The 24,000-nt window shown below is 46.6% G+C and overlaps 1 protein-coding gene across 2 annotated transcripts in view; it reads right to left on the reverse strand.

Moving 5' to 3' along the window:
* Positions 1–24,000, reverse strand: part of LOC110504363 (gamma-aminobutyric acid receptor subunit beta-2) — a 90,447-nt gene that overhangs the window by 27,364 nt on the left and 39,083 nt on the right. For both annotated transcript variants that reach the window (XM_036969731.2, XM_036969732.2), the window contains exon 5: positions 94–176. In XM_036969731.2, coding sequence (XP_036825626.1) covers positions 94–176 — 83 coding nt within the window. The remainder of the gene's footprint in view (positions 1–93; positions 177–24,000) is intronic.

The following is a 24,000-nucleotide window of genomic DNA, read 5'->3' on the forward strand; positions in this document are numbered from 1 at the left end:
TTATAGGAATGTTCTATATAGAATGGTCCGGGTGTGACGTTTTCACGGGAGGGGAGTGTGTGTTCTGTTGCCAGGGGCGACGGTGGTACTCACAGCTCTCGATCTCCAGTGTACAATTCTGTTCATCCAGAGGATACCGCCTCAGATCCATCATACAGGCTGCTGTGGTTGTGATCCTACACACACACACACACACACACACACACACACACACACACACACACACACACACACACACACACACACACACACACACACACACACACACAGGAATATAACGTTAGACCTCAGGGATGACACCCTATCAGCTTTTTAATTGTTTTGTATTTCTGTTCAGTTGACTGAGAACATATTCTCATTTACAGCAACGACCTGGGGAATAGTTACAGGAGGGGGGGGGATGAATGAGCCAATTGGAAGCTGGGGATGAATGAGCCAATTGGAAGCTGGGGATGATTAGGTGACCATGATGGAATGAGGGCCAGAATGGGAATTTGGCCAGGACACCGGGGTTAACGCCCATATTCTTTCCAAGGGGTATTAAGCAGAACCCAAACTCAGTTAAACAGAAGCCAAGCTAAACCCAACCTCTCTTGTTCTGTGACCTTGACCACCAACAGTATAATCCATTAAAAAATAAAACACACCAACAGTGTTTCTAGCCATTATCCAGTCTTCATCAACAACATAAGAAATTAATTGTAAGCCATCAGTCGGTACCCCAACCCACCATTTTGGGAAACTGAGCTAGGACTCTAAGACTGTGTTCAGACTATAACCTATAATCTGTTATTAATAAGGCCTGCATTACATGCCAGTCTTCAGTAACCTGTTCCATCAGTGTACTGTACTCTACTGTACTCTACTCTACTGTACTCTACTGGACTCTACTGTACTCTACTGGACTCTACTCTACTGGACTCTTCTCTACTGTACTCTCCTGGACTCTACTCTACTGGACTATACTGGACTCTACTGTACTCTACTGTACTCTACTCCTCTCTACTGTACTGTACTGTACTGTACTCTACTGGACTTTTCTCTACTGTACTCTACTGGACTCTACTCTACTGGACTCTACTCTACTGTACTCTACTCTACTAGACTCTACTCTACTGTACTCTACTGGACTCTACTCTACTGTACTCTACTGGACTCTTCTCTACTGTACTCTACTGGACTCTACTCTACTGAACTCTACTGGACTCTACTGTACTCTACTCTACTGGACTCTACTCTACTGAACTCTACTCTACTGGACTCTACTCTACTGGACTCTACTCTACTGTACTCTACTCACAAGAATGGTGAGGTGCTTCTACACAGGTGCTTCTACACCTGCATTGCTTGCTGTTTGGGGTTTTAGGCTGGGTTTCTGTACAGCACTTTGAGATATCAGCTGATGTACGAAGGGCTATATAAATAAATTTGATTTGATTTGATTTGATTTACTCTATTGTACTCTACTGAACTCTACTGTACTCTACTCCTCTCTACTGTACTGTACTTTACTCTACTGTACTCTACTGGACTCTACTCTACTGTACTCTACTCTACTGGACTCTACTCTACTGTACTCTACTGGACTCGACTCTACTGGATTCTACTCTACTCTACTGGACTCTACTCTACTGGACTCTACTCTACAGGACTCTACTGGACTCTACTCTACTGGACTCTACTCTACTGGACTCTACTCTACTGGACTCTACTCTACTGGACTATACTGGACTCTACTCTAGTGTACTCTACTGAACTCTACACTGCTGTACTGAAGTCTACTGGACTCTACTCTACTGTACTCTAAAGTCGTGGCCAAAAGTTTTGAGAATGACACAAATATTAATTTTCACAAATTTTGCTGCTTCAGTGTCTTTAGATATTTTTGTCAGATGTTACTGTGGAATACTGAAGTATAATTACAAGCATTTCATAAGTGTCAAAGGCTTTTATTGACAATTACATGAAGTTGATGCAAAGAGTCAATATTTGCAGTGTTGACCCTTCTTTTTCAAGACCTCTGCAATCCGCCCTGGCATGCTGTCAATTAACTTCTGGTCCACATGCTGACTGATGGCAGCCCATTCTTACATAATCAATGCTTGGAGTTTGTCAGAATTTGTGGGTTTTTGTTTGTCCACCCGCCTCTTGAGGATTGACCACAAGTTCTCAATGGGATTAAGGTCTGGGGAGTTTCCTGGCCATGGACTCAAAATATCAATGTTTTGTTCCCCGAGCCACTTAGTTATCACTTTTGCCTTATGGCAAGGTGCTCCATCATTCTGGAAAAGGCATTGTTCGTCATTCCTGGATGGTTGGGAGAAGTTGCTCTCGGAGGATGTGTTGGTACCATTCTTTATTCATAGCTGTGTTCTTAGGCAAAATTGTGAGTGAGCCCACTCCCTTGGCTGAAAAGCAACCCCACACATGAATGGTCTCAGGATGCTTTACTGTTGGCATGACACAGGACTGATGGTAGTTCTCACCTTGTCTTCTCCGGACAAGCTTTTTTTACGGATGCCCCAAACAATCGGAAAGGGCATTCATCAGAGAAAATGACTTTACCCCAGTCCTCAGCGGTCCAATCCCTGTACCTTTTGCAGAATATCAGACTGTCCCTGATGTTTTTCCTGGAGAGGAGTGGCTATTTTGCAGCCCTTCTTGACACCAGGCCATCCTCCAAAAGTCTTCGCCTCACTGTGCGTGCAGATGCACTCCCACCTGCCTGCTGTCATTCCTGAGTAAGCTCTGTACTGGTGGTGCCCCCATCCCGCAGCTGAATCAACTTTAGGAGACGGTCCTGGCGCTTGCTGGACTTTCTTGGGCGCCCTGAAGCCTTCTTCACAACTATTGAACCGCTCTCCTTGAAGTTCTTGATGATCCGATAAATGGTTGATTTAAGTGCAATCTTACTGGCAGCAATATCCTTGCCTGTGAAGCCCTTTTTGTGCAAAGCAATGATGACGGCACGTGTTTCCTTGCAGGTAACCATGATTGACAGAGGAAGAACAATGATTCCAAGCACCACCCTCCTTTTGAAGCTTCCAGTCTGTTATTCGAACTCAATCAGCATGACAGAGTGATCTCCAGCCTTGTCCTCGTCAATACTCACACCTGTGTTAACGAGAGAATCACTGACATGATGTCAGCTGTTCCTTTTGTGGCAGGGCTGAAATGCAGTGGAAATGTTTTTTTGGCATGGCAAAGAGGGACTTTGCAATTCATTGCAATTCATCTGATCAATCTTCATAACATTCTGGAGTGTATGCAAATTGCCATCATACAAACTGAGGCAGCAGACAATGTGAAAAATAATATTTGTGTCATTCTCAAAACTTTTGGCCACGACTGTACTGGACTGTACTCTACTGGACTCTACTGGACTCTACTCTACTCTACTGTACTCTATTGGACTCTACTGGACTCTACTCTACTGTACTCTACTCTACTGTACCCTACCCTACTGTACTCTACTGTACTCTACTGGACTCTACTCTACTGGACTCTGCTCTACTCTATTCTACTGTACTCTACCGGACTCTACTGAACTCTACTCTACTGTAATCTACTCTACTGGACTCTACACTACTCTACTGTACTGTACTGTACTGTACTCTACTCTACTCTACTCCACTCTACTCTACTGTACTCTACTCTACTGTACTCTACTGTACTCTACACTACTCTACTGTACTGTACTCTACACTACTCTACTCTACTCTACTCCACTCTACTCTACTGTACTCTACTGTACTGTACTCCACTGTACTCTACACTACTCTACTGTACTGTACGCAACTCTACTCTACTCTACTCTACTCTACTGTACTGTACTGTACTGTACTGTACTGTACTGTACTCCACTCTACTCTACTATACTCTACTGTACTCTACACTACTCTACAGTACTGTACTCCACTCTACTCTACTGTACTCTACTCTACTCTACTCTACTCTACTCTACTGTACTGTACTCCACTCTACTCTGCTGTACTGTACTCCACTCTACTGTACTGTACTCTACACTACTATACTGTAATCTACTATACTCTACTACACTGTACTCTACTGTACTCTACTATACTCTACTCTATTGTACTCTACTGTACTCTACCGGACTCTACTGAACTCTACTCTACTGTAATCTACTCTACTGGACTCTACACTGCTCTACTGTACTGTACTCTACTCTACTCTACTGTACTGTACTCCACTCTACTCTACTGTACTCTACTGTACTCTATACTACTCCACTGTACTCTACTGTACTCTACACTACTCTACTGTACTCTACTGTACTGTACTCCACTGTACTGTACTCCACTGTACTCTACTGTACTCTACTGTACTCTACTGTACTCTACTGTACTCCATTGTACTCTACACTACTCTACTGTACTGTACTGTACTGTACTCCATTGTACTCTACACTACTCTACTGTACTGTGTGTGTGTGTGTGTGTGTGTATGTGTGTGTGTGTGTGTGTGTGTGTGTGTGTGTGTGTGTTGTGTGTGTGTGTGTGTGTGTGTGTGTGTGTGTGTGTGTGTGTGTGTGTGTGTGTGTGTGTGTGTGTGTGTGTGTGTGTGTGTGTGTCAGGTTGAATACTGGTTGTCATTAAGTTGTTTGTGATGTTATGGTCAGGTTGAATACTGGTTGTCATTAAGTTGTTTGTGATGTTATGGTCAGGTTTGTAACCAAAATATGAAGTATTTTCAAGATATCCTTGTCTGCAACAAATGATCACAAATACAGTACACTATGGATTGTTATCCCTTCAACCAGAAATACAAACTAATATTGAAGATGTGTTTAGTAAATAAACAACACAAGTTAATTTGAAATCCTTTCACTTAAAAAATACCCAGGCACTCCAGTCCCTTGAAAAAAAAATTCAGAGACAAAGACACATCTCTCCCTCTCTCTCATGTATAACAAAGCCAGTTAGCAGGAAGGGAGGGAGAGAGACAAGAAGGGGGGAGGCAGGCAGGCAGGCAGGGAGGGAGGCAGGCAGGCAGGGACAGAGAGAGGGGAAAGGACCAAAGTGCACCAGAGTATTATCAGAGGAGTCCTATGGATGGATGTCCTAGTTTACACACCTCTCTGCCTACTGTGGCTATCACTAACTCACCATGCTATGCCTGGTACACTAGCCAGACACCTAGCCCTTACGCCACCCAGTCCTTCATAAACCCAGCCCTTCATAAACCCAGCCCTTCATAAACCCAGCCCTTCAGCCACCCAGCCCTTCAGCCACCCAGCCCTTCATAAACCCAGCCCTTCAGTCACCCAGCCCTTGAGCCACCCAGCCCTTCAGCCACCCAGCCCTTCATAAACCCAGCCCTTACGCCACCCAGCCCTTCAGCCACTCAGCCACCCAGCCCTTCAGCCACTCAGCCACCCAGCCCTTCAGCCACTCAGCCAACCAGCCCTTCAGCCACCCAGCCCTTCATAAACCCAGCCCTTCAGCCACCCAGCCCTTCAGCCACCCAGCCCTTCAGCCACCCAGCCCTTCAGCCACCCAGCCCTTCAACTACTCAGCCACCCAGCCCTTCAGCCACCCAGCCCTTCAGCCACCCAGCCCTTCAGCCACCCAGCCCTTCAGCCACTCAGCCCTTCAACTACTCAGCCACCCAGCCCTTCAGCCACCCAGCCCTTCAGCCACCCAGCCCTTCAACTACTCAGCCACCCAGCCACCCAGCCACCCATCCCTTCAACTACTCAGCCACCCAGCCCTTCAACTACTCAGCCACCCAGCCCTTCAACTACTCAGCCACCCAGCCACCCAGCCCTTCAACTACTCAGCCAACCAGCCAGCCAGCCCTTCAGCCAACCAGCTCTTCAACAACCCAGCAACCCAGACAGTCAGCTCTGTAGCCACCCAGTCAGCCAGCCAGCCAACCACCCAGCCAGCCAGCCAGCCAGCCACCTAGCCAGCCAGCCAGCTAGCCACCTAGCCACACACCCTCCCAGCCATCCAGCCACCCAGTCAGCCACACACCCAATGGCCCACCCAGCCAGCCAGCCAGCCAGCCAGCCAGCCAGCCACCCAGTCAGCCAGCCAGCCACCCACCCACCCAGCCAGCCAGCCAGCCAGGTAGCCAACCACCCCACCCACTCAGCCACCCACTCAGCCACCCACTCAGCCACCCATCCACCCAGCCCTTCAACTACTCAGCCACCCAGCCCTTCAACTACTCAGCCACCCACCCACCCAGCCAGCCAACCACCCACCCACCCACCCAGCCAGCCAACCACCCACCCACCCACCCACCCACCCACCCACCCACCCACCCAATGGCCCAGCCAGCCAGCCAGCCAACCACCCCACCCACCCAATCAGCCAGCCTACCCACCCACCCACCCACCTACCTACCCACTCACCCACCTACCCACTCACCCAGCCAAGTAACCACCCCACCCACCCAGGGCTCTGGTCAAAAGTAGTGCACTACATACATGATAGGGTGTAATTCAGTCAGTCAGTCATCCAACACTTCACCACTCAATCATCACACTATGCTCAGTCAAAATTAGGCCAAGATGGCAGGGTGAGAATAACAGGCTATTTATAGATGGCAGGGTAAGAATAACAGGCTATTTAAAGATGGCAGGGTGAGAATAACAGGCTATTTATAGATGGCAGGGTAAGAATAACAGGCTATTTATAAATGGCAGGGTAAGAATAACAGGCTATTTAAAGATGGCAGGGTAAGAATAACAGGCTATTTATAGATGGCAGGGTAAGAATTACAGGCTCAAAACATCGTCACTCATCAGTCTCCAAGCTTTTGTCTGAGTGTAATGGGAGACCAACCAACCAACAACTGGTGTTTCTCAGGATTCTCTAGTTATAGCGCTGTGTGTGTGTGTGTGTGTGTGAGAGAGAGAGAGAGAGAGAGAGAGAGAGAACATGCGATGCCTGACAGCATGTCACCACCATTTTATTATGTTTGCAATCGCAACAAATAATCTGCTCAGACCCAAACCAAGGATCATCAAAAGTCGTGCAATAAATTCTCAGACAACCCAAAGATACCTAGATGCCCTTCCAGACTCCCTAAGGATGTCAAATTACAAAAATCAGTTAACCACCTAACTGGGGAACTCAATTCAACCTTGCGCAATACCCTAGATGCAGTCGCACCCCTAAAAACAAAAAACATTTGTCATAAGAAACTAGCTCCCTGGTAAACAGAAAATACCCGAGCTCTGAAGGAAGCTTCCAGAAAATTGGAACAGAAATGGAGCCACACCAAACTGGAAGTCTTCCGACTAGCTTGGAAAGACAGTACCGTGCAGTACCGAAGAGCCCTCACTGCTGCTCAACCATCCTATTTTACCAACTTAATTGAGGAAAATAAGAACAAGTAAAAATTGATTTTTGATACTGTTGCAAAGCTAACTAAAAAGCAGCATTCCCCAAGTGAGGATGGCTTTCACTTCAACAGTAATAAATTCATGAACTTGATCATGATCATTAGAAAGCAAATTACGGACTCCTCTTTAAATCTGCATATTCCTCCAAAGCTCAGAGTCTGAACAACTCTGCCAGGACCTAGGATCAAGGGAGACACTCAAGCGTTTTAGTACTATGTTGGCCCTCCTATGTTGAACATAATAAACGGCTCTCTATCCACCGGATGTGTACCAAACTCACTAAAAGTGGCAGTAATAATGCCTCACTTGAAAAAGCCAAACAAACCTTGACCCAGAAAATATTAAAAACTATCGGCCTATATCGAATCTTCCATTCCTCTCAACATTTTTAGAAAAACCTGTTGCACAGGTTGAAAACAAACAATGTATACGAAATGCTTCGGTCTGGTTTTAGACCCCATCATAGCACTGAGACTGCGCTTGCGAAGGTGGTAAATTACCTTTTAATGGCATCAGACCGAGGCTCTGCATCTGTCCTCGTGCTCCTAGACCTTAGTGCTGCTTTTGATACCATTGATCACCACATTCTTTTGGAGAGATTGGAAATCCAAATTGGTCTACACAGACAAGTTCTGGCCTGGTTTAGATCTTATCTGTCGGAAAGATATCAGTTTGTCTCTGTCGATGGTTTGTCCTCAAATCAACTGTAGATTTTGGTGTTCCTCAAGGTTCCATTTTAGGGCGACTATTGTTTTCACTATATACTTTACCTCTTGGGGATGTCATTCTGAAACATAATGTTAAGTTTTACTGCTATGCAGATGACACACAGCTGTACATTTCGATAAAACATGGTGAAGCCCCAAAATTGACTTCACTGGAAGCATGTGTTTCAGACATAAGGAAGTGGATGGCTGCAAATGTTCTACTTTTAAACTCAGACAAAACAGAGATGCTTGTTCTAGGTCCCAAGAAACAAAGAGATCTTCTGTTAAATCTGACAATTAATCTTGATGGTTGTACAGTCGTCTCAAATAAAACTGGACCTCGGCGTTACTCTGGACCCTGATCTCTCTTTTGACGAACATATCAAGACTGTTTCAAGGACAGCTTTTTTCCATCTATGTAACATTGCAAAAATCTGAAATTTTCTGTCTAAAAATGATGCAGAAAAATTAATCCATGCTTTTGTTACTTCTAGATTAGACTACTGCAATGCTCTACTTTCCGGCTACCTGGATAAAGCACTAAATAAACTTCAATTAGGGCTAAACACGGCTGCGAAAATCCTGACTAGAACCCCCAAAAAATGTCATATTACTCCAGTGCTAGCCTCCCTACACTGGCCTCCTGTTAAGGCAAGGGCAGATTTCAAGGTTTTACTGCTAAACTACAAAGCATTACATGGGCTTGCTCCTACCTATCTTTCTGATTTGGTCCTGCCGTACATACCTACACGTACACTACGATCACAAGACGCAAGCCTCCTTATTGTCCCTAGAATTTCTAAACAAACTGCTGGAGGCAGGGCTTTCTCCTATAGAGCTCCATTTTTTTGGAATGGTCTGCTTACCCATGTGGGAGACGCAGACTCGGTCTCAACCTTTAAGTCTTTACTGAAGACTCATCTCTTCAGTAGGTCCTATGATTGAGTGTAGTCTGGCCCAGGAGTGTGAAGGTGAACGGAAAGGCACTGGCCGGTTCCCTTCTCTCCACTGGGATTCTCTGCCTCAAACCCTGTTACAGGGTCACTGGCTTACCGGTGCTCTTCCATGCCGTCCCTGGGAGGGGTGCGTCACTTGAGTGGGTTGAGTCATTGATGTGATCTTCCTGTCTGGGTTGTGCCGTGGCGGAGATCTTTGTGGGCTATACTCGGCCTTGTCTCAGGATGGTAAGTTGGTGGTTGAAGATATCCCTCTAGTGGTGTGGGGGCTGTGCTTTGGCAAAGTGGGTGGGGTTATATCCTGCCTGTTTGGCCCTGTCCGCGGGTATCGTCGGATGGGGCCACAGTGTCTCCCGACCACTTCTGTCTCAGCCTCCAGTATTTATGCTGCAGGAGTTTATGTATCAGGGGGCTAGGGTGAGTTTGTTATATCTGGAGTACTTCTCCTGTCTTCTCCGGTGTCCTGTGTGAATCTAAGTATGCTCTCTCTAATTCTCTCTATCTTTCTTTCTTTCTCTCTTTCTTTCTCTCTCTCTCAAGGGACCTGAGCCCTAGGACCATGCCTCAGGACTATCTGGCCTGATAACTCCTTGCTGTCCCCAGTCCACCTGTCCATGCTGCTGCTCCAGTTTCAACTGTTCTGCCTGTGGCTATGGAAACCTGACCTGTTCACCAGACGTGCTACCTGTCCCAGACCTGCTGTTTTCAACTCTCTAGAGACAGCAGGAGCGGTAGAGATACTCTTAATGATCGGCTATGAAAAGCCAACTGACATTTACTCCTGAGGTGCTGACTTGCTGCACCCTCGACATCCACTGTGATTATTTGACCCTGCTGGTCATCTATGAACATTCAAACATCTTGGCCATGTTCTGTTTTAATCTCCACCCGGCACAGATGGAAGAGGACTGGCCACCCCTCATAGCCTGGTTCCTCTCTAGGTGTCTTCCTAGGTTCTGGCCTTTCTAGGGAGTTTTCCCTAGCCACCGTGCTTCTACACCTGCATTGCTTGCTCTTTGGGGTTTTAGGCTGGGTTTCTGTACAGCACTGAGATATCAGTTGATGCATCAGAATACATGTGATTTGATGTAAAAATAATCAGGTCTCTCTCTCTCTCTCTCTCTTTCTCTCTCTCTCTCTCTCTCTCTCTCTCTCTCAATTCAATTCAATTCAATTCAATTCAATTCAAGGGCTTTATTGGCATGGGAAACATGTGTTAACATTGCCAAAGCAAGTGAGGTAGACAACATACAAAGTGAATATATAAAGTGAAAAACAACAAAAATTAACAGTAAACATTACACATACAGAGGTTTCAAAACAGTAAAGACATTACAAATGTCATATTATATATATATATATACAGTGTTTTAACAATGTACAAATGGTTAAAGGACACAAGATAAAATAAATAAGCATAAATATGGGTTGTATTTACAATGGTGTGTGTTCTTCACTGGTTGCCCTTTTCTCATGGCAACAGGTCACAAATCTTGCTGCTGTGATGGCACACTGTGGAATTTCACCCAGTAGATATGGGAGTTTTTCAAAATTGGATTTGTTTTCGAATTCTTTGTGTATCTGTGTAATCTGAGGGAAATATGTCTCTCTAATATACATTGGGCAGGAGGTTAGGAAGTGCAGCTCAGTTTCCACCTCATTTTGTAGGCAGTGAGCACATAGCCTGTCTTCTCTTGAGAGCCATGTCTGCCTTCGGCGGCCTTTCTCAATAGCAAGGCTATACTCACTGAGTCTGTACATAGTCAAAGCTTTCCTTAATTTTGGGTCAGTCACAGTGGTCAGGTATTCTGCCGCTGTGTACTCTCTGTTTAGGGCCAAATAGCATTCTAGTTTGCTCAGTTTTTTTGTTAATTCTTTCCAATGTGTCAAGTAATTATCTTTTTGTTTTCTCATGATTTGGTTGGGTCTAATTGTGCTGTTGTCCTGGGGCTCTGTAGGGTGTGTTTGTGTTTGTGAACAGAGCCCCAGGACCAGCTTGCTTAGGGGACTCTTTTCCAGGTTCATCTCTCTGTAGGTGATGGCTTTGTTATGGAAGGTTTGTGAATCGCTTCCTTTTAGGTGGTTGTAGAATTTAACGGCACTTTTCTGGATTTTGATAATTAGTGCGTATCGGCCTAATTCTGCTCTGCATGCATTATTTGGTGTTCTACGTTGTACACGGAGGATATTTTTGCAGAATTCTGCATGCAGAGTCTCAATTTGGTGTTTGTCCCATTTTGTGAATTCTTGGTTGGTGAGCGGACCCCAGACCTCAGAACCGTAAATGGGTTCTATAACTGATTCAAGTATTTTTAACCAGATCCTAATTGGGATGTCGAATCTGATGTTCCTTTTGATGGTATAGAAGGCCCTTCTAGCCTTGTCTCTCAGATCGCTCACAGCTTTGTGGAAGTTGCCTGTGGTACTGATGTTTAGGCCAAGGTATGTATAGTTTTTTGTGTGCGCTAGGGCAACAGTGTCTAGATGGAATTTGTATTTGTGGTCCTGGTGACTGGACCTTTTTTGGAACACCATTATTTTGGTCTTACTGAGATTTACTGTCAGGGCCCAGGTCTGACAGAATCTGTGCATAAGATCTAGGTTCTGCTGTAGGCCCTCCTTGGTTGGTGACAGAAGCACCAGATCATCGGCAAACAGCAGACATTTGACTTCGGATTCTAGCAGGGCGAGGCCGGGTGCTGCAGACTTTTCTAGTGCCCACGCCAATTCGTTGATATATATGTTGAAGAGGGTGGGGCTTAAGCTGCATCCCCGTCTAACCCCACGACCCTGTGTGAAGAAATGTGTTTTTTTTGCCAATTTTAACCGCACACTTGTTGTTTGTGTACATGGATTTTATAATGTCGTATGTTTTACCCCCAACACCACTTTCCATCAGTTTGTATAGCAGACCCTCATGCCAGATTGAGTCGAAGGCTTTTTTGAAATCAACAAAGCATGAGAAGACTTTGCCTTTGTTTTGGTTTGTTTGGTTGTCAATTAGGGTGTGCAGGGTGAATACATGGTCTGTTGTACGGTAATTTGGTAAAAAGCCAATTTGACATTTGCTCAGTACATTGTTTTCATTGAGGAAATTTACAAGTCTGCTGTTAATAATAATGCAGAGGATTTTCCCAAGGTTACTGTTGACACATATTCCACGGTAGTTATTGGGGTCATCTCTCTCTCTCTCTCTCTCTCTCTCTCTCTCTCTCTCTCTCTCTCTCTCTCTCTCTCTCTCTCTCTCTCTCTCTCTCTCTCTCTCTCTCTCTCTCTCTCTCTCTCTCTCTCTCTCTCTCTCTCTCTCTCTCTCTCTCTCTCTCTCTCTCTCTCTCTCTCTCTCTCTCTCTCTCTCTCTCTCTCTCTCTCTCTCTCTCTCTCTCGGCATAGTCAAATAAACAATAAAAAATTAACAGTAAACATTACCCTCACAAAAGAAAGAGAGATAACGGGGGTTGAGAGAGAGCACAGAGAGAGAGAGAGAGAGATAATGGGGGTTGAGAGAGAGCAGAGAGAGAGAGATTGATAATGGGGGTTGAGAGAGAGCAGAGAGAGAGAGAGAAAGATAGGAATATAGAGAGAGTAGCAGTCCAACCTCATCCCACTGTGTAGAGGCCATATTCACCAAATATGTAGAGATTCAAACACGCTACATTTGTCCTGTTGTTGAGTTAATAGGTCATCTATCTCTGGTCTAAAACTGGACTGTTGTGCTTTTCCTGCTCTCACAGTTCATCCCAGGCTGTGTGTGTTAGTGTGTGGACCAGAGGAGGCTGGTGGGAGGAGCTATAGGAGGATGGGTTCATTGTAATGCCTGGAATGTAATATATGGAATGGTATTTAAACACAACAAACACATGGAAACCACATGTTTGACTCTGTTGTATTAATTCCATTCCAGCCATTACAATGAGCCCGTCCTCCTATAGCTCCCCCCCACCAGCCTCCTCTGGTGTGGACCACCTTAGGCAGCCTGTGCACCTTTATCCCAAATGACCTTGTTTACCAACACTGGTGCCGTAACACAAACCACACACACACACCATAACACAAACCACACACACACACCATAGCACGAACCACACACACACCATAGCACAAACCACACACGCACACACACACAATAGCATGAAGCACACACACACACAATAGCACGAACCACACACACAATAGCACGAACCACACACACACACCATAGCACAAACCACACACACACACACCATAGCACGAACCACACACACCATAGCATAAACCACACACACACACACACACCATAGCATGAACCACACACACACACCATAGCACGAACCACACACACACACCATAGCACGAACCACACACACACACACACACACACACACCATAGCACGAACCACACACACACACCATAGCACAAACCACACACACACACACCATAGCACGAACCACACACACACACCATAGCACGAACCACACACACCATAGCACGTACCACACACGCACACCATAGCACAAACCACACACACACACACCATAGCACGAACCACACACACACACCATAGCACAAACCACACACACACACACACACCATATCCCAGACAGGATCTTATTTGGAGGGAGAGGAGAGGAGAGTATACCTAGCAGCTAGCCTACTGTAGAGTACCTGACAAACATACTAATGGAGGGAGGAGTGGAGAGAAAAGAGGAGAGGAGAGGAGAGGAGAGGAGAGGAGAGGAGAGGAGAGGAGAGGAGAGGAGAGGAGAGGAGAGGAGAGTATACCTAGCAGCTAGCCTACTGTAGAGTACCTGACAAACATACTAATGGAGTTTGGAGCGGACAGGACACAGTAAAACTGTGGCAAGCAGCAGGGTTTAGGGCAGCAGGGTTTAGGGCAGCAGGGTTTAGGTCAGCAGGGTTGAGGGCAGCAGGGTTTAGGGCAGCAGGGTAGCAGAGTTTAGGGCAGCAGAGTTTAGGGTAGCAGGGTTTAGGGCAGCAGGGTTGAGGGCAGCAGGGTTGAGGGCAGCAGGGTTTAGGGCAGCAGGGTAGCAAAGTTTAGGGCAGCAGGGTAGCAGAGTTTAGGGCAGCAGGGTAGCAGAGTTTAGGGCAGCAGGGTTTATGGCAGTAGGGTTTAGGGTAGCAGGGTTTAGGGCAGCAGGGTTTAGGGTAGCAGAGTTTAGGATAGCAGGGTAGCAGAGTTTAGGGCAGCAGGGTAGCAGAGTTGAGGGTAGCAGGGTAGAAGATTTTAGAGAAGCAGGGTTTAGGGTAGCAGGGTTTAGGGTAGAAGAGTTTAGGGCAGCAGGGTTTAGGGTAGCAGGGTTTAGGACAGCAGGGTAGCAGAGTTTAGGGCAGCAGGGTAGCAGAGTTTAGGGTAGCAGGGTAGAGGATTTTAGAGAAGCAGGGTTTAGGATAGCAGGGTTTAGGGTAGCAGAGTTTAGGGCAGCAGGGTTTAGGGTAGCAGGGTTTAGGGCAGCAGGGTTTAGGGTAGCAGGGTTTAGGGCAGCAGGGTTTAGGGTAGCAGGGTTTAGGGCAGTAGGGTAGCAGGGTTTAGGGCAGCAGGGTTTAGGGCAGCAGGGTTGAGGGCAGCAGGGTTTAGGGCAGCAGGGTAGCAGAGTTTAGGGCAGCAGGGTAGCAGGGTTTAGGGCAGCAGGGTAGCAGATTTTAGGGTAGCAGGGTAGAAGATTTTAGAGAAGCAGGGTTTAGGATAGCAGGGTTTAGGGTAGCAGAGTTTAGGGCAGCAGGGTTTAGGGTAGCAGGGTTTAGGGTAGCAGGGTTTAGGGTAGCAGGGTTTAGGGCAGCAGGGTTTAGGGCAGCAGGGTTTAGGGTAGCAGGGTTTAGGGTAGCAGGGTAGCAGAGTTTAGGGCAGTAGGGTAGCAGATTTTAGGGCAGCAGGGTTTAGGGTAGCAGGATTTAGGGCAGCAGGGTTTAGGGTAGCAGGGTTTAGGGCAGCAGGGTAGCAGGGTTTAGGGCGGCAGGGTAGCAGGGTTTAGGGCGGCAGAGTTTAGGGCAGCAGGGTTTAGGGCAGCAGGGTTTAGGGTAGCAGGGTTTAGGGCAGCCGCGTTTAGGGTAGCAGGGTTTAGGGTAGCAGGGTTTAGGGTAGGAGGGTTTTGGGCAGCAGGGTTTAGGGCAGCAGGGTTTAGGGCAGCAGGGTTTAGTGTAGCAGGATTTAGGGCAGCAGGGTTTAGGGTAGCACGGTAGCAGGGTTTTGGGCAACAGGGTTTAGGGCAGCAGGGTTTAGGGCAGCAGGGTTTAGGGCAGCAGGGTTTAGGGTAGCAGGGTTTAGGGCAGCAGGGTTTAGTGTAGCAGGGTTTAGGGCAGCAGGGTTTAGGGCAGCAGGGTTTAGGGCAGCAGGGTTTAGGGTAGCAGGGTTTAGGGCAGCAGGGTTTAGTGTAGCAGGGTTTAGGGCAGCAGGGTTTAGGGTAGCACGGTAACAGGGTTTTGGGCAACAGAGTTTAGGGCAGCAGGGTTTAGGGCAGCAGGGTTTAGGGTAGCAGGGTTTAGGGCAGCAGGGCTCTCTCTCTCTCTCTCTCTCTCTCTCTATGACATTTAAAATGTCATATTGCTATGTCTTCGTACAGTGTTATAACGATGTGCAGCTCAGTTTCCACCTCATTTTGTGGGCAGTGGGCACATAGCCTGTCTTCTCTTGAGAGCCAGGTCTGCCTACGGTGGACTTTCTCAATAGTCAAAGGCTTTCCTTGATTTTGGGTAAATCACAGTGGTCAGGTATTCTGCCACTGTGTACTCTCTGTTTAGAGCCAAATAGCTTAGTTTAGGGTAGCAGGGTTTAGGGCAGCAGGGTTGAGGGCAGCAGGGTTGAGGGCAGCAGGGTTTAGGGCAGCAGGGTAGCAAAGTTTAGGGCAGCAGGGTAGCAGAGTTTAGGGCAGCAGGGTAGCAGAGTTTAGGGCAGCAGGGTTTATGGTAGCAGGGTTTAGGGTAGCAGGGTTTAGGGCAGCAGGGTTTAGGGTAGCAGAGTTTAGGATAGCAGGGTAGCAGAGTTTAGGGCAGCAGGGTAGCAGAGTTGAGGGTAGCAGGGTAGAAGATTTTAGAGAAGCAGGGTTTAGGGTAGCAGGGTTTAGGGTAGAAGAGTTTAGGGCAGCAGGGTTTAGGGTAGCAGGGTTTAGGACAGCAGGGTAGCAGAGTTTAGGGCAGCAGGGTAGCAGAGTTTAGGGTAGCAGGGTAGAGGATTTTAGAGAAGCAGGGTTTAGGATAGCAGGGTTTAGGGTAGCAGAGTTTAGGGCAGCAGGGTTTAGGGTAGCAGGGTTTAGGGCAGCAGGGTTTAGGGTAGCAGGGTTTAGGGCAGCAGGGTTTAGGGTAGCAGGGTTTAGGGCAGTAGGGTAGAAGGGTTTAGGGCAGCAGGGTTTAGGGCAGCAGGGTTGAGGGCAGCAGGGTTTAGGGCAGCAGGGTAGCAGAGTTTAGGGCAGCAGGGTAGCAGGGTTTAGGGCAGCAGGGTAGCAGATTTTAGGGTAGCAGGGTAGAAGATTTTAGAGAAGCAGGGTTTAGGATAGCAGGGTTTAGGGTAGCAGAGTTTAGGGCAGCAGGGTTTAGGGTAGCAGGGTTTAGGGTAGCAGGGTTTAGGGTAGCAGGGTTTAGGGCAGCAGGGTTTAGGGCAGCAGGGTTTAGGGTAGCAGGGTTTAGGGTAGCAGGGTAGCAGAGTTTAGGGCAGTAGGGTAGCAGATTTTAGGGCAGCAGGGTTTAGGGTAGCAGGATTTAGGGCAGCAGGGTTTAGGGTAGCAGGGTTTAGGGCAGCAGGGTAGCAGGGTTTAGGGCGGCAGGGTAGCAGGGTTTAGGGCGGCAGAGTTTAGGGCAGCAGGGTTTAGGGCAGCAGGGTTTAGGGTAGCAGGGTTTAGGGCAGCCGCGTTTAGGGTAGCAGGGTTTAGGGTAGCAGGGTTTAGGGTAGGAGGGTTTTGGGCAGCAGGGTTTAGGGCAGCAGGGTTTAGGGCAGCAGGGTTTAGTGTAGCAGGATTTAGGGCAGCAGGGTTTAGGGTAGCACGGTAGCAGGGTTTTGGGCAACAGGGTTTAGGGCAGCAGGGTTTAGGGCAGCAGGGTTTAGGGCAGCAGGGTTTAGGGTAGCAGGGTTTAGGGCAGCAGGGTTTAGTGTAGCAGGGTTTAGGGCAGCAGGGTTTAGGGCAGCAGGGTTTAGGGCAGCAGGGTTTAGGGCAGCAGGGTTTAGGGTAGCAGGGTTTAGGGCAGCAGGGTTTAGGGTAGCAGGGTTTAGGGCAGTAGGGTAGAAGGGTTTAGGGCAGCAGGGTTTAGGGCAGCAGGGTTGAGGGCAGCAGGGTTTAGGGCAGCAGGGTAGCAGAGTTTAGGGCAGCAGGGTAGCAGGGTTTAGGGCAGCAGGGTAGCAGATTTTAGGGTAGCAGGGTAGAAGATTTTAGAGAAGCAGGGTTTAGGATAGCAGGGTTTAGGGTAGCAGAGTTTAGGGCAGCAGGGTTTAGGGTAGCAGGGTTTAGGGTAGCAGGGTTTAGGGTAGCAGGGTTTAGGGCAGCAGGGTTTAGGGCAGCAGGGTTTAGGGTAGCAGGGTTTAGGGTAGCAGGGTAGCAGAGTTTAGGGCAGTAGGGTAGCAGATTTTAGGGCAGCAGGGTTTAGGGTAGCAGGATTTAGGGCAGCAGGGTTTAGGGTAGCAGGGTTTAGGGCAGCAGGGTAGCAGGGTTTAGGGCGGCAGGGTAGCAGGGTTTAGGGCGGCAGAGTTTAGGGCAGCAGGGTTTAGGGCAGCAGGGTTTAGGGTAGCAGGGTTTAGGGCAGCCGCGTTTAGGGTAGCAGGGTTTAGGGTAGCAGGGTTTAGGGTAGGAGGGTTTTGGGCAGCAGGGTTTAGGGCAGCAGGGTTTAGGGCAGCAGGGTTTAGTGTAGCAGGATTTAGGGCAGCAGGGTTTAGGGTAGCACGGTAGCAGGGTTTTGGGCAACAGGGTTTAGGGCAGCAGGGTTTAGGGCAGCAGGGTTTAGGGCAGCAGGGTTTAGGGTAGCAGGGTTTAGGGCAGCAGGGTTTAGTGTAGCAGGGTTTAGGGCAGCAGGGTTTAGGGCAGCAGGGTTTAGGGCAGCAGGGTTTAGGGTAGCAGGGTTTAGGGCAGCAGGGTTTAGTGTAGCAGGGTTTAGGGCAGCAGGGTTTAGGGTAGCACGGTAACAGGGTTTTGGGCAACAGAGTTTAGGGCAGCAGGGTTTAGGGCAGCAGGGTTTAGGGTAGCAGGGTTTAGGGCAGCAGGGTTTAGGGCAGCAGGGCTCTCTCTCTCTCTCTCTCTCTCTCTCTCTATGACATTTAAAATGTCATATTGCTATGTCTTCGTACAGTGTTATAACGATGTGCAGCTCAGTTTCCACCTCATTTTGTGGGCAGTGGGCACATAGCCTGTCTTCTCTTGAGAGCCAGGTCTGCCTACGGTGGACTTTCTCAATAGTCAAAGGCTTTCCTTGATTTTGGGTAAATCACAGTGGTCAGGTATTCTGCCACTGTGTACTCTCTGTATAGAGCCAAATAGCTTTTGGTTAATTCTTTCCAATGTGTAAAGTAATTATCTTTTTGTTTTCTCTTGATTTGGTTGGGTCTAATTGTGCTGCTGTCCTGGGTTGGGAATCGCTTCCTTTTAGGTGGTTGTGGTTGTAATTCTGCTTTACATGCATTGTTTGTTGTTTTACGTTGTCCACCGAGGATGTATTTGCAGAATTCTGCATGCAGTCTCAATTTGGTGTTTGTCCCATTTTGTGAATTCTTGGTTGGTGAGCGGACCTCAGACTTCACAACCATAAAGGGCAATGGGTTCTATAACTTATTTATAACCAGATCCTAATTGGCATGCCGAATTTTAAGTTCCTTTTGATGGCATAGAAGGCCCTTCTAAGCCTTGTCTCTCAGATCGTTCACAGCTTTGTGGAAGTTACCTGTGGAGCTGATGTTTAGGCCGAGGTACAGTGCCTTGCGAAAGTATTCGGCCCCCTTGAACTTTGCGACCTTTTGCCACATTTCAGGCTTCAAACATAAAGATATAAAACTGTATTTTTTTGTGAAGAATCAACAACAAGTGGGACACAATCATGAAGTGGAACGACATTTATTGGATATTTCAAACTTTTTTAACAAATCTAAAACTGAAAAATTGGGCGTGCAAAATTATTCAGCCCCTTTACTTTCAGTGCAGCAAACTCTCTCCAGAAGTTCAGTGAGGATCTCTGAATGATCCAATGTTGACCTAAATGACTAATGATGATAAATACAATCCACCTGTGTGTAATCAAGTCTCCGTATAAATGCACCTGCACTGTGATAGTCTCAGAGGTCCATTAAAAGCGCAGAGAGCATCATGAAGAACAAGGAACACACCAGGCAGGTCCGAGATACTGTTGTGAAGAAGTTTAAAGCCGTCCCTCTAAACTTTCAGCTCATACAAGGAGAAGACTGATCAGAGATGCAGCCAAGAGGCCCATGATCACTCTGGATGAACTGCAGAGATCTACAGCTGAGGTGGGAGACTCTGTCCATAGGACAACAATCAGTTGTATATTGCACAAATCTGGCCTTTATGGAAGACTGGCAAGAAGAAAGCCATTTCTTAAAGATATCCATAAAAAGTGTCGTTTAAAGTTTGCCAAAAGCCACCTGGGAGACACACCAAACATGTGGAAGAAGGTGCTCTGGTCAGATGAAACCAAAATTGAACTTTTTGGCAACAATGCAAAACGTTATGTTTGGTGTAAAAGCAACACATCTCATCACACTGAACACACCATCCCCACTGTCAAACATGGTGGTGGCAGCATCATGGTTTGGGCCTGCTTTTCTTCAGCAGGGACAGGGAAGATGGTTAAAATTAATGGGAAGATGGATGGAGCCAAATACAGGACCATTCTGGAAGAAAACCTGATGGAGTCTGCAAAAGACCTGAGACTGGGACGGAGATTTGTCTTCCAACAAGACAATGTTCCAAAACATAAAGCAAAATCTACAATGGAATGGTTCAAAAATAAACATATCCAGGTGTTAGAATGGCCAAGTCAAAGTCCAGACCTGAATCCAATCGAGAATCTGTGGAAAGAACTGAAAACTGCTGTTCACAAATGCTCTCCATCCAACCTCACTGAGCTCGAGCTGTTTTGCAAGGAGGAATGGGAAAAAATGTCAGTCTCTCGATGTGCAAAACTGATAGAGACATACCCCAAGCGACTTACAGCTGTAATCGCAGCAAAAGGTGGCGCTACAAAGTATTAACTTAAGGGGGCTGAATAATTTTGCACGCCCAATTTTTCAGTTTTTGATTTGTTAAAAAAGTTTGAAATATCCAATAAATGTCGTTCCACTTCATGATTGTGTCCCACTTGTTGTTGATTCTTCACAAAAAAATACAGTTTTATATCTTTATGTTTGAAGCCTGAAATGTGGCAAAAGGTCGCAAAGTTCAAGGGGGCCGAATACTTTCGCAAGGCACTGTATGTATAGTTTTTTGTGTGCTCTAGGGCAACGGTGTCTAGAAGGAATTTGTATTTATGGTCCCGGCAACTGGATCTAATTTGGAACACCATTCTTTTTTAAAATTGAGATTTAATGTCAGGGCCCAGGTCTGACAGAACCTGTGCAGAAGATCTAGGTGCTGCTGTAGACCCTCCTTGGTTGGGGACAGAAGCACCAGATCATCAGCAAACAGTAGACATTTGACTTCAGATAATAGTAGGTTGCGGCCGGGTACTGCAGACTGTTCTACTGCCCTCGTTGACATACAGTGCCTTTGGAAAGTATTCAGACCCCTTGACTTATTCCACATTTTGTTACGTTTCAGCCTTAATCTAAAATGATTTGTTTTTTTTATTCCTCATCAATCTACACACCCCTTAATGACAAAGCAAAAAAAACAATTTCTGAATTTTTCCACATTGATAAAAAAAATATGTATATGTCACATTCACATTTATTTATTCATAAGTATGTAATGTGTAAAACAAACAAAAAAAGTATTCAGACCCTTTACTCAGTACTTTGGTGAAGCACCTTTGGCAGCGATTACAGCCTCGAGTCTTCTTGGGTATGATGCTACAAGCTTGGCACACCTGTATTTGGGTAGTTTCTCCCATTCTTCTCTGCAGATCCTCTCAAGCTCTGTCAGGTTCGATGGGGAGCGTCACTGCACAGCTATTTTAAGGTCTCTCTAGAGATGTTCGATCGGGTTCAAGTCCAGGCTCTGGCTGGGACACTCTTGGACATTCTGAGACTTGTCCCGAAGCCACTGCTGCGTTGTCTTGGCTGTGTGCTTAGGGTCATTGTCCTGTTGGAAGGTGACCCTTGGCCCAAGTCTGAGGTCCTGATCGCTCTGGAGCAGGTTTTCATCGAGGATCTCTCTGTACTTTGCTCCGTTCATCTTTGCCCCGATCCTGACTGGTCTCCCAGTCCCTGCAGCTGAAAAACATCCCCACAGCATGATAATGTCACCACCATGCTTCACCTCAGGTATGGTGCCAGGTTTCCTCCGGACATGAAGCTTGGCTTTCAGGCCAAAGAGTTTAATCTTGGTTTCATGAGACCAGAGAATCTTGTTTCTCATGGTCTGAGTCCTTTAGGTGTCTTTTGACGAACTCCAAGCGGCTACTCTACCATTAAGGTCTGATTGGTGGAGTGCTGCAGAGATGGTTGTCCTTCTGAAAGGTTCTCCCATCTCCACAGAGGAACTCTGGAGCTCTGTCAGAGTAACCATCGGGTTCGTGGTCACCTCCCTGACCAAGGCCTTTCTCCCCCGATTGCTCAGTTTGGTCAGGCGGCCAACTCTAGGAAGAGTCTTGGTGGTTCCAAACTTCATCCATTTAAGAATGATGGAGGCCACTGTGTTCTTGGGGACCTTCAATGTTGCAAAAATATTTTGGTACCATTCCACAGATCTGTGCCTCGACACAATCCTGTTTCGGAGCACTAAGGGCAATTCCTTTGACCTCATGGCTTGGTTTTTGCTCTGCCATGCAAGTAAGACCTTATAGACAGGTGTGTCTTTTCAAATCATGTCCAGTCATTTGAATTTATCACAGGTGGACTACAATCAAATGGTAGAAACATCTCAAGAATGATCAATGGAAACAGGATGCGCCTGAATTTCGAATCTCATAGCAAAGTGTCTGTCTGAATACTTAAGTAAATCAAGCATAAGAAGGCTTTGCCTTTGGTTTGGTTTGTTTGTTTGTCAATTAGGGTGTGCAGGGTAAATATGTGGTCTGTTGTACGTTAATATGATAAAAAGTTAATTTGACATTTGCTCAGTACATTGTTTTCATGGAGGAAATGTAGGAGTCTGCTGTTAATGAATGCAGAGGATTTCCCAAAAGGTTGCTGTTGACGCATCTCTCTCTCTATTTCTCTTTCTCATGATATCCATTGAACTGTTCAGCCCATCTCTTCTGCTACTGACAGAAGATCAGGGCTGTACGTCTCCATAGCACATCCTGTCCTCTCACAAAAAGAGCTAGAGAAAATAGCTGCGCTTCAGGCTAATTACTCCATCTTGGAATCTGACTCACATGGTTTTTAACAACAGTGAATAAATGTGTCTCTTAATATGTTCGTTGAAATCTTGAAAATAAATATATGATGTGTAGTGGCCAGTACCTTAACTGGTAACAACTACAGTGGAAAGAGAAAGTATGTGAACCCTTTGGAAATACCTGGACTTCTGCATCATTTGGTCATAAAATTTGATCTGATCTTTATCTAAGTCACAACAATATATACAAAAACAGTCTGTTTAAACTAATCAAGTAAAGTATAGTAGAGTATTTTACAGTAGAGAAGAGTAGAGCAGAGGTCAGTAGAGTGCAGAAGAGTACAGTAGAGTAGAGTACAGTGGGGTACAGTAAAGTAGAGTACAGTAGGGTACAGTAGAGAGGAGTAGAGTACAGTAGAGTAGGGTACAGTACAGTAGGGTACAGTAGATTAGAGTACAGTAGGGTACAGTAGAGAGGAGTAGAGTATAGTAGAGTAGAGTACAGTAGAGTACAGTAGGGTACAGTAGAGAGGAGTAGAGTACAGTAGAGAGGAGTAGAGTACAGTAGAGTAGGGTAGAGTCCAGTAGGGTACAGTAGAGAGGAGTACAGTAGAGTAGAGTACAGTAGGGTACAGTAGAGAGGAGTAGAGTGCAGTAGAGAGGAGTAGAGTACAGTAGAGTAGGGTAGAGTGGAGTACAGTAGGGCACAGTAGATTAGAGTACAGTAGGGTACAGTAGAGAGGAGTAGAGTACAGTAGAGTAGAGTACAGTAGAGTACAGTAGGGTACAGTAGAGAGGAGTAGAGTACAGTAGAGAGTAGAGTACAGAAGAGTAGAGTACAGTAGGGTACAGTAGAGAGGAGTAGAGTACAGTAGAGTACAGCAGAGAGGAGTAGAGTACAGTAGAGTAGAGTACAGTAGAGAGGAGTAGAGTACAGTACAGTAGGGTACAGTACAGTAGGGTACAGTAGAGAGAAGTAGAGTACAGTAGAGTAGGGTACAGTACCGTAGGGTACAGTAGAGAGGAGTAGAGTACAGTAGGGTACAGTAGAGTACAGTACAGTAGGGTACAGTAGAGAGGAGTAGAGTACAGTAGGGTACAGTAGATTAGGGTACAGTAGAGTATAGTAGATTAGAGTACAGTACAGTACAATAGAGTAGAGTATAGTAGGGTACAGTAGAGAGGAGTAGAGTACAGTAGGGTACAATAGAGAGGAGTAGAGTACAGTAGAGTAGAGTACAGTAGGGTACAGTAGGGTACAGTAGAGAGGAGTAGAGTACAGTAGAGAGGAGTAGAGTGCAGTAGAGTAGGGTAGAGTACAGTAGGGTACAGTAGAGAGGAGTACAGTAGAGTAGAGTACAGTAGGGTACAGTAGAGAGGAGTAGAGTACAGTAGGGTACAATAGAGAGGAGTAGAGTACAGTAGAGTAGAGTACAGTAGGGTACAGTAGAGTAGGGTACAGTAGGGTACAGTAGAGAGGAGAGAGTACAGTACAGGGAAGTAGAGTACAGTAAGGTACGGTAGAGTAGAGGACAGT

Source organism: Oncorhynchus mykiss, chromosome 25 (assembly GCF_057628025.1).
Source record: "Oncorhynchus mykiss isolate SJ-2025 chromosome 25, ASM5762802v1, whole genome shotgun sequence".
In the NCBI taxonomy this organism is placed as follows: Eukaryota; Metazoa; Chordata; class Actinopteri; order Salmoniformes; family Salmonidae; genus Oncorhynchus; species Oncorhynchus mykiss.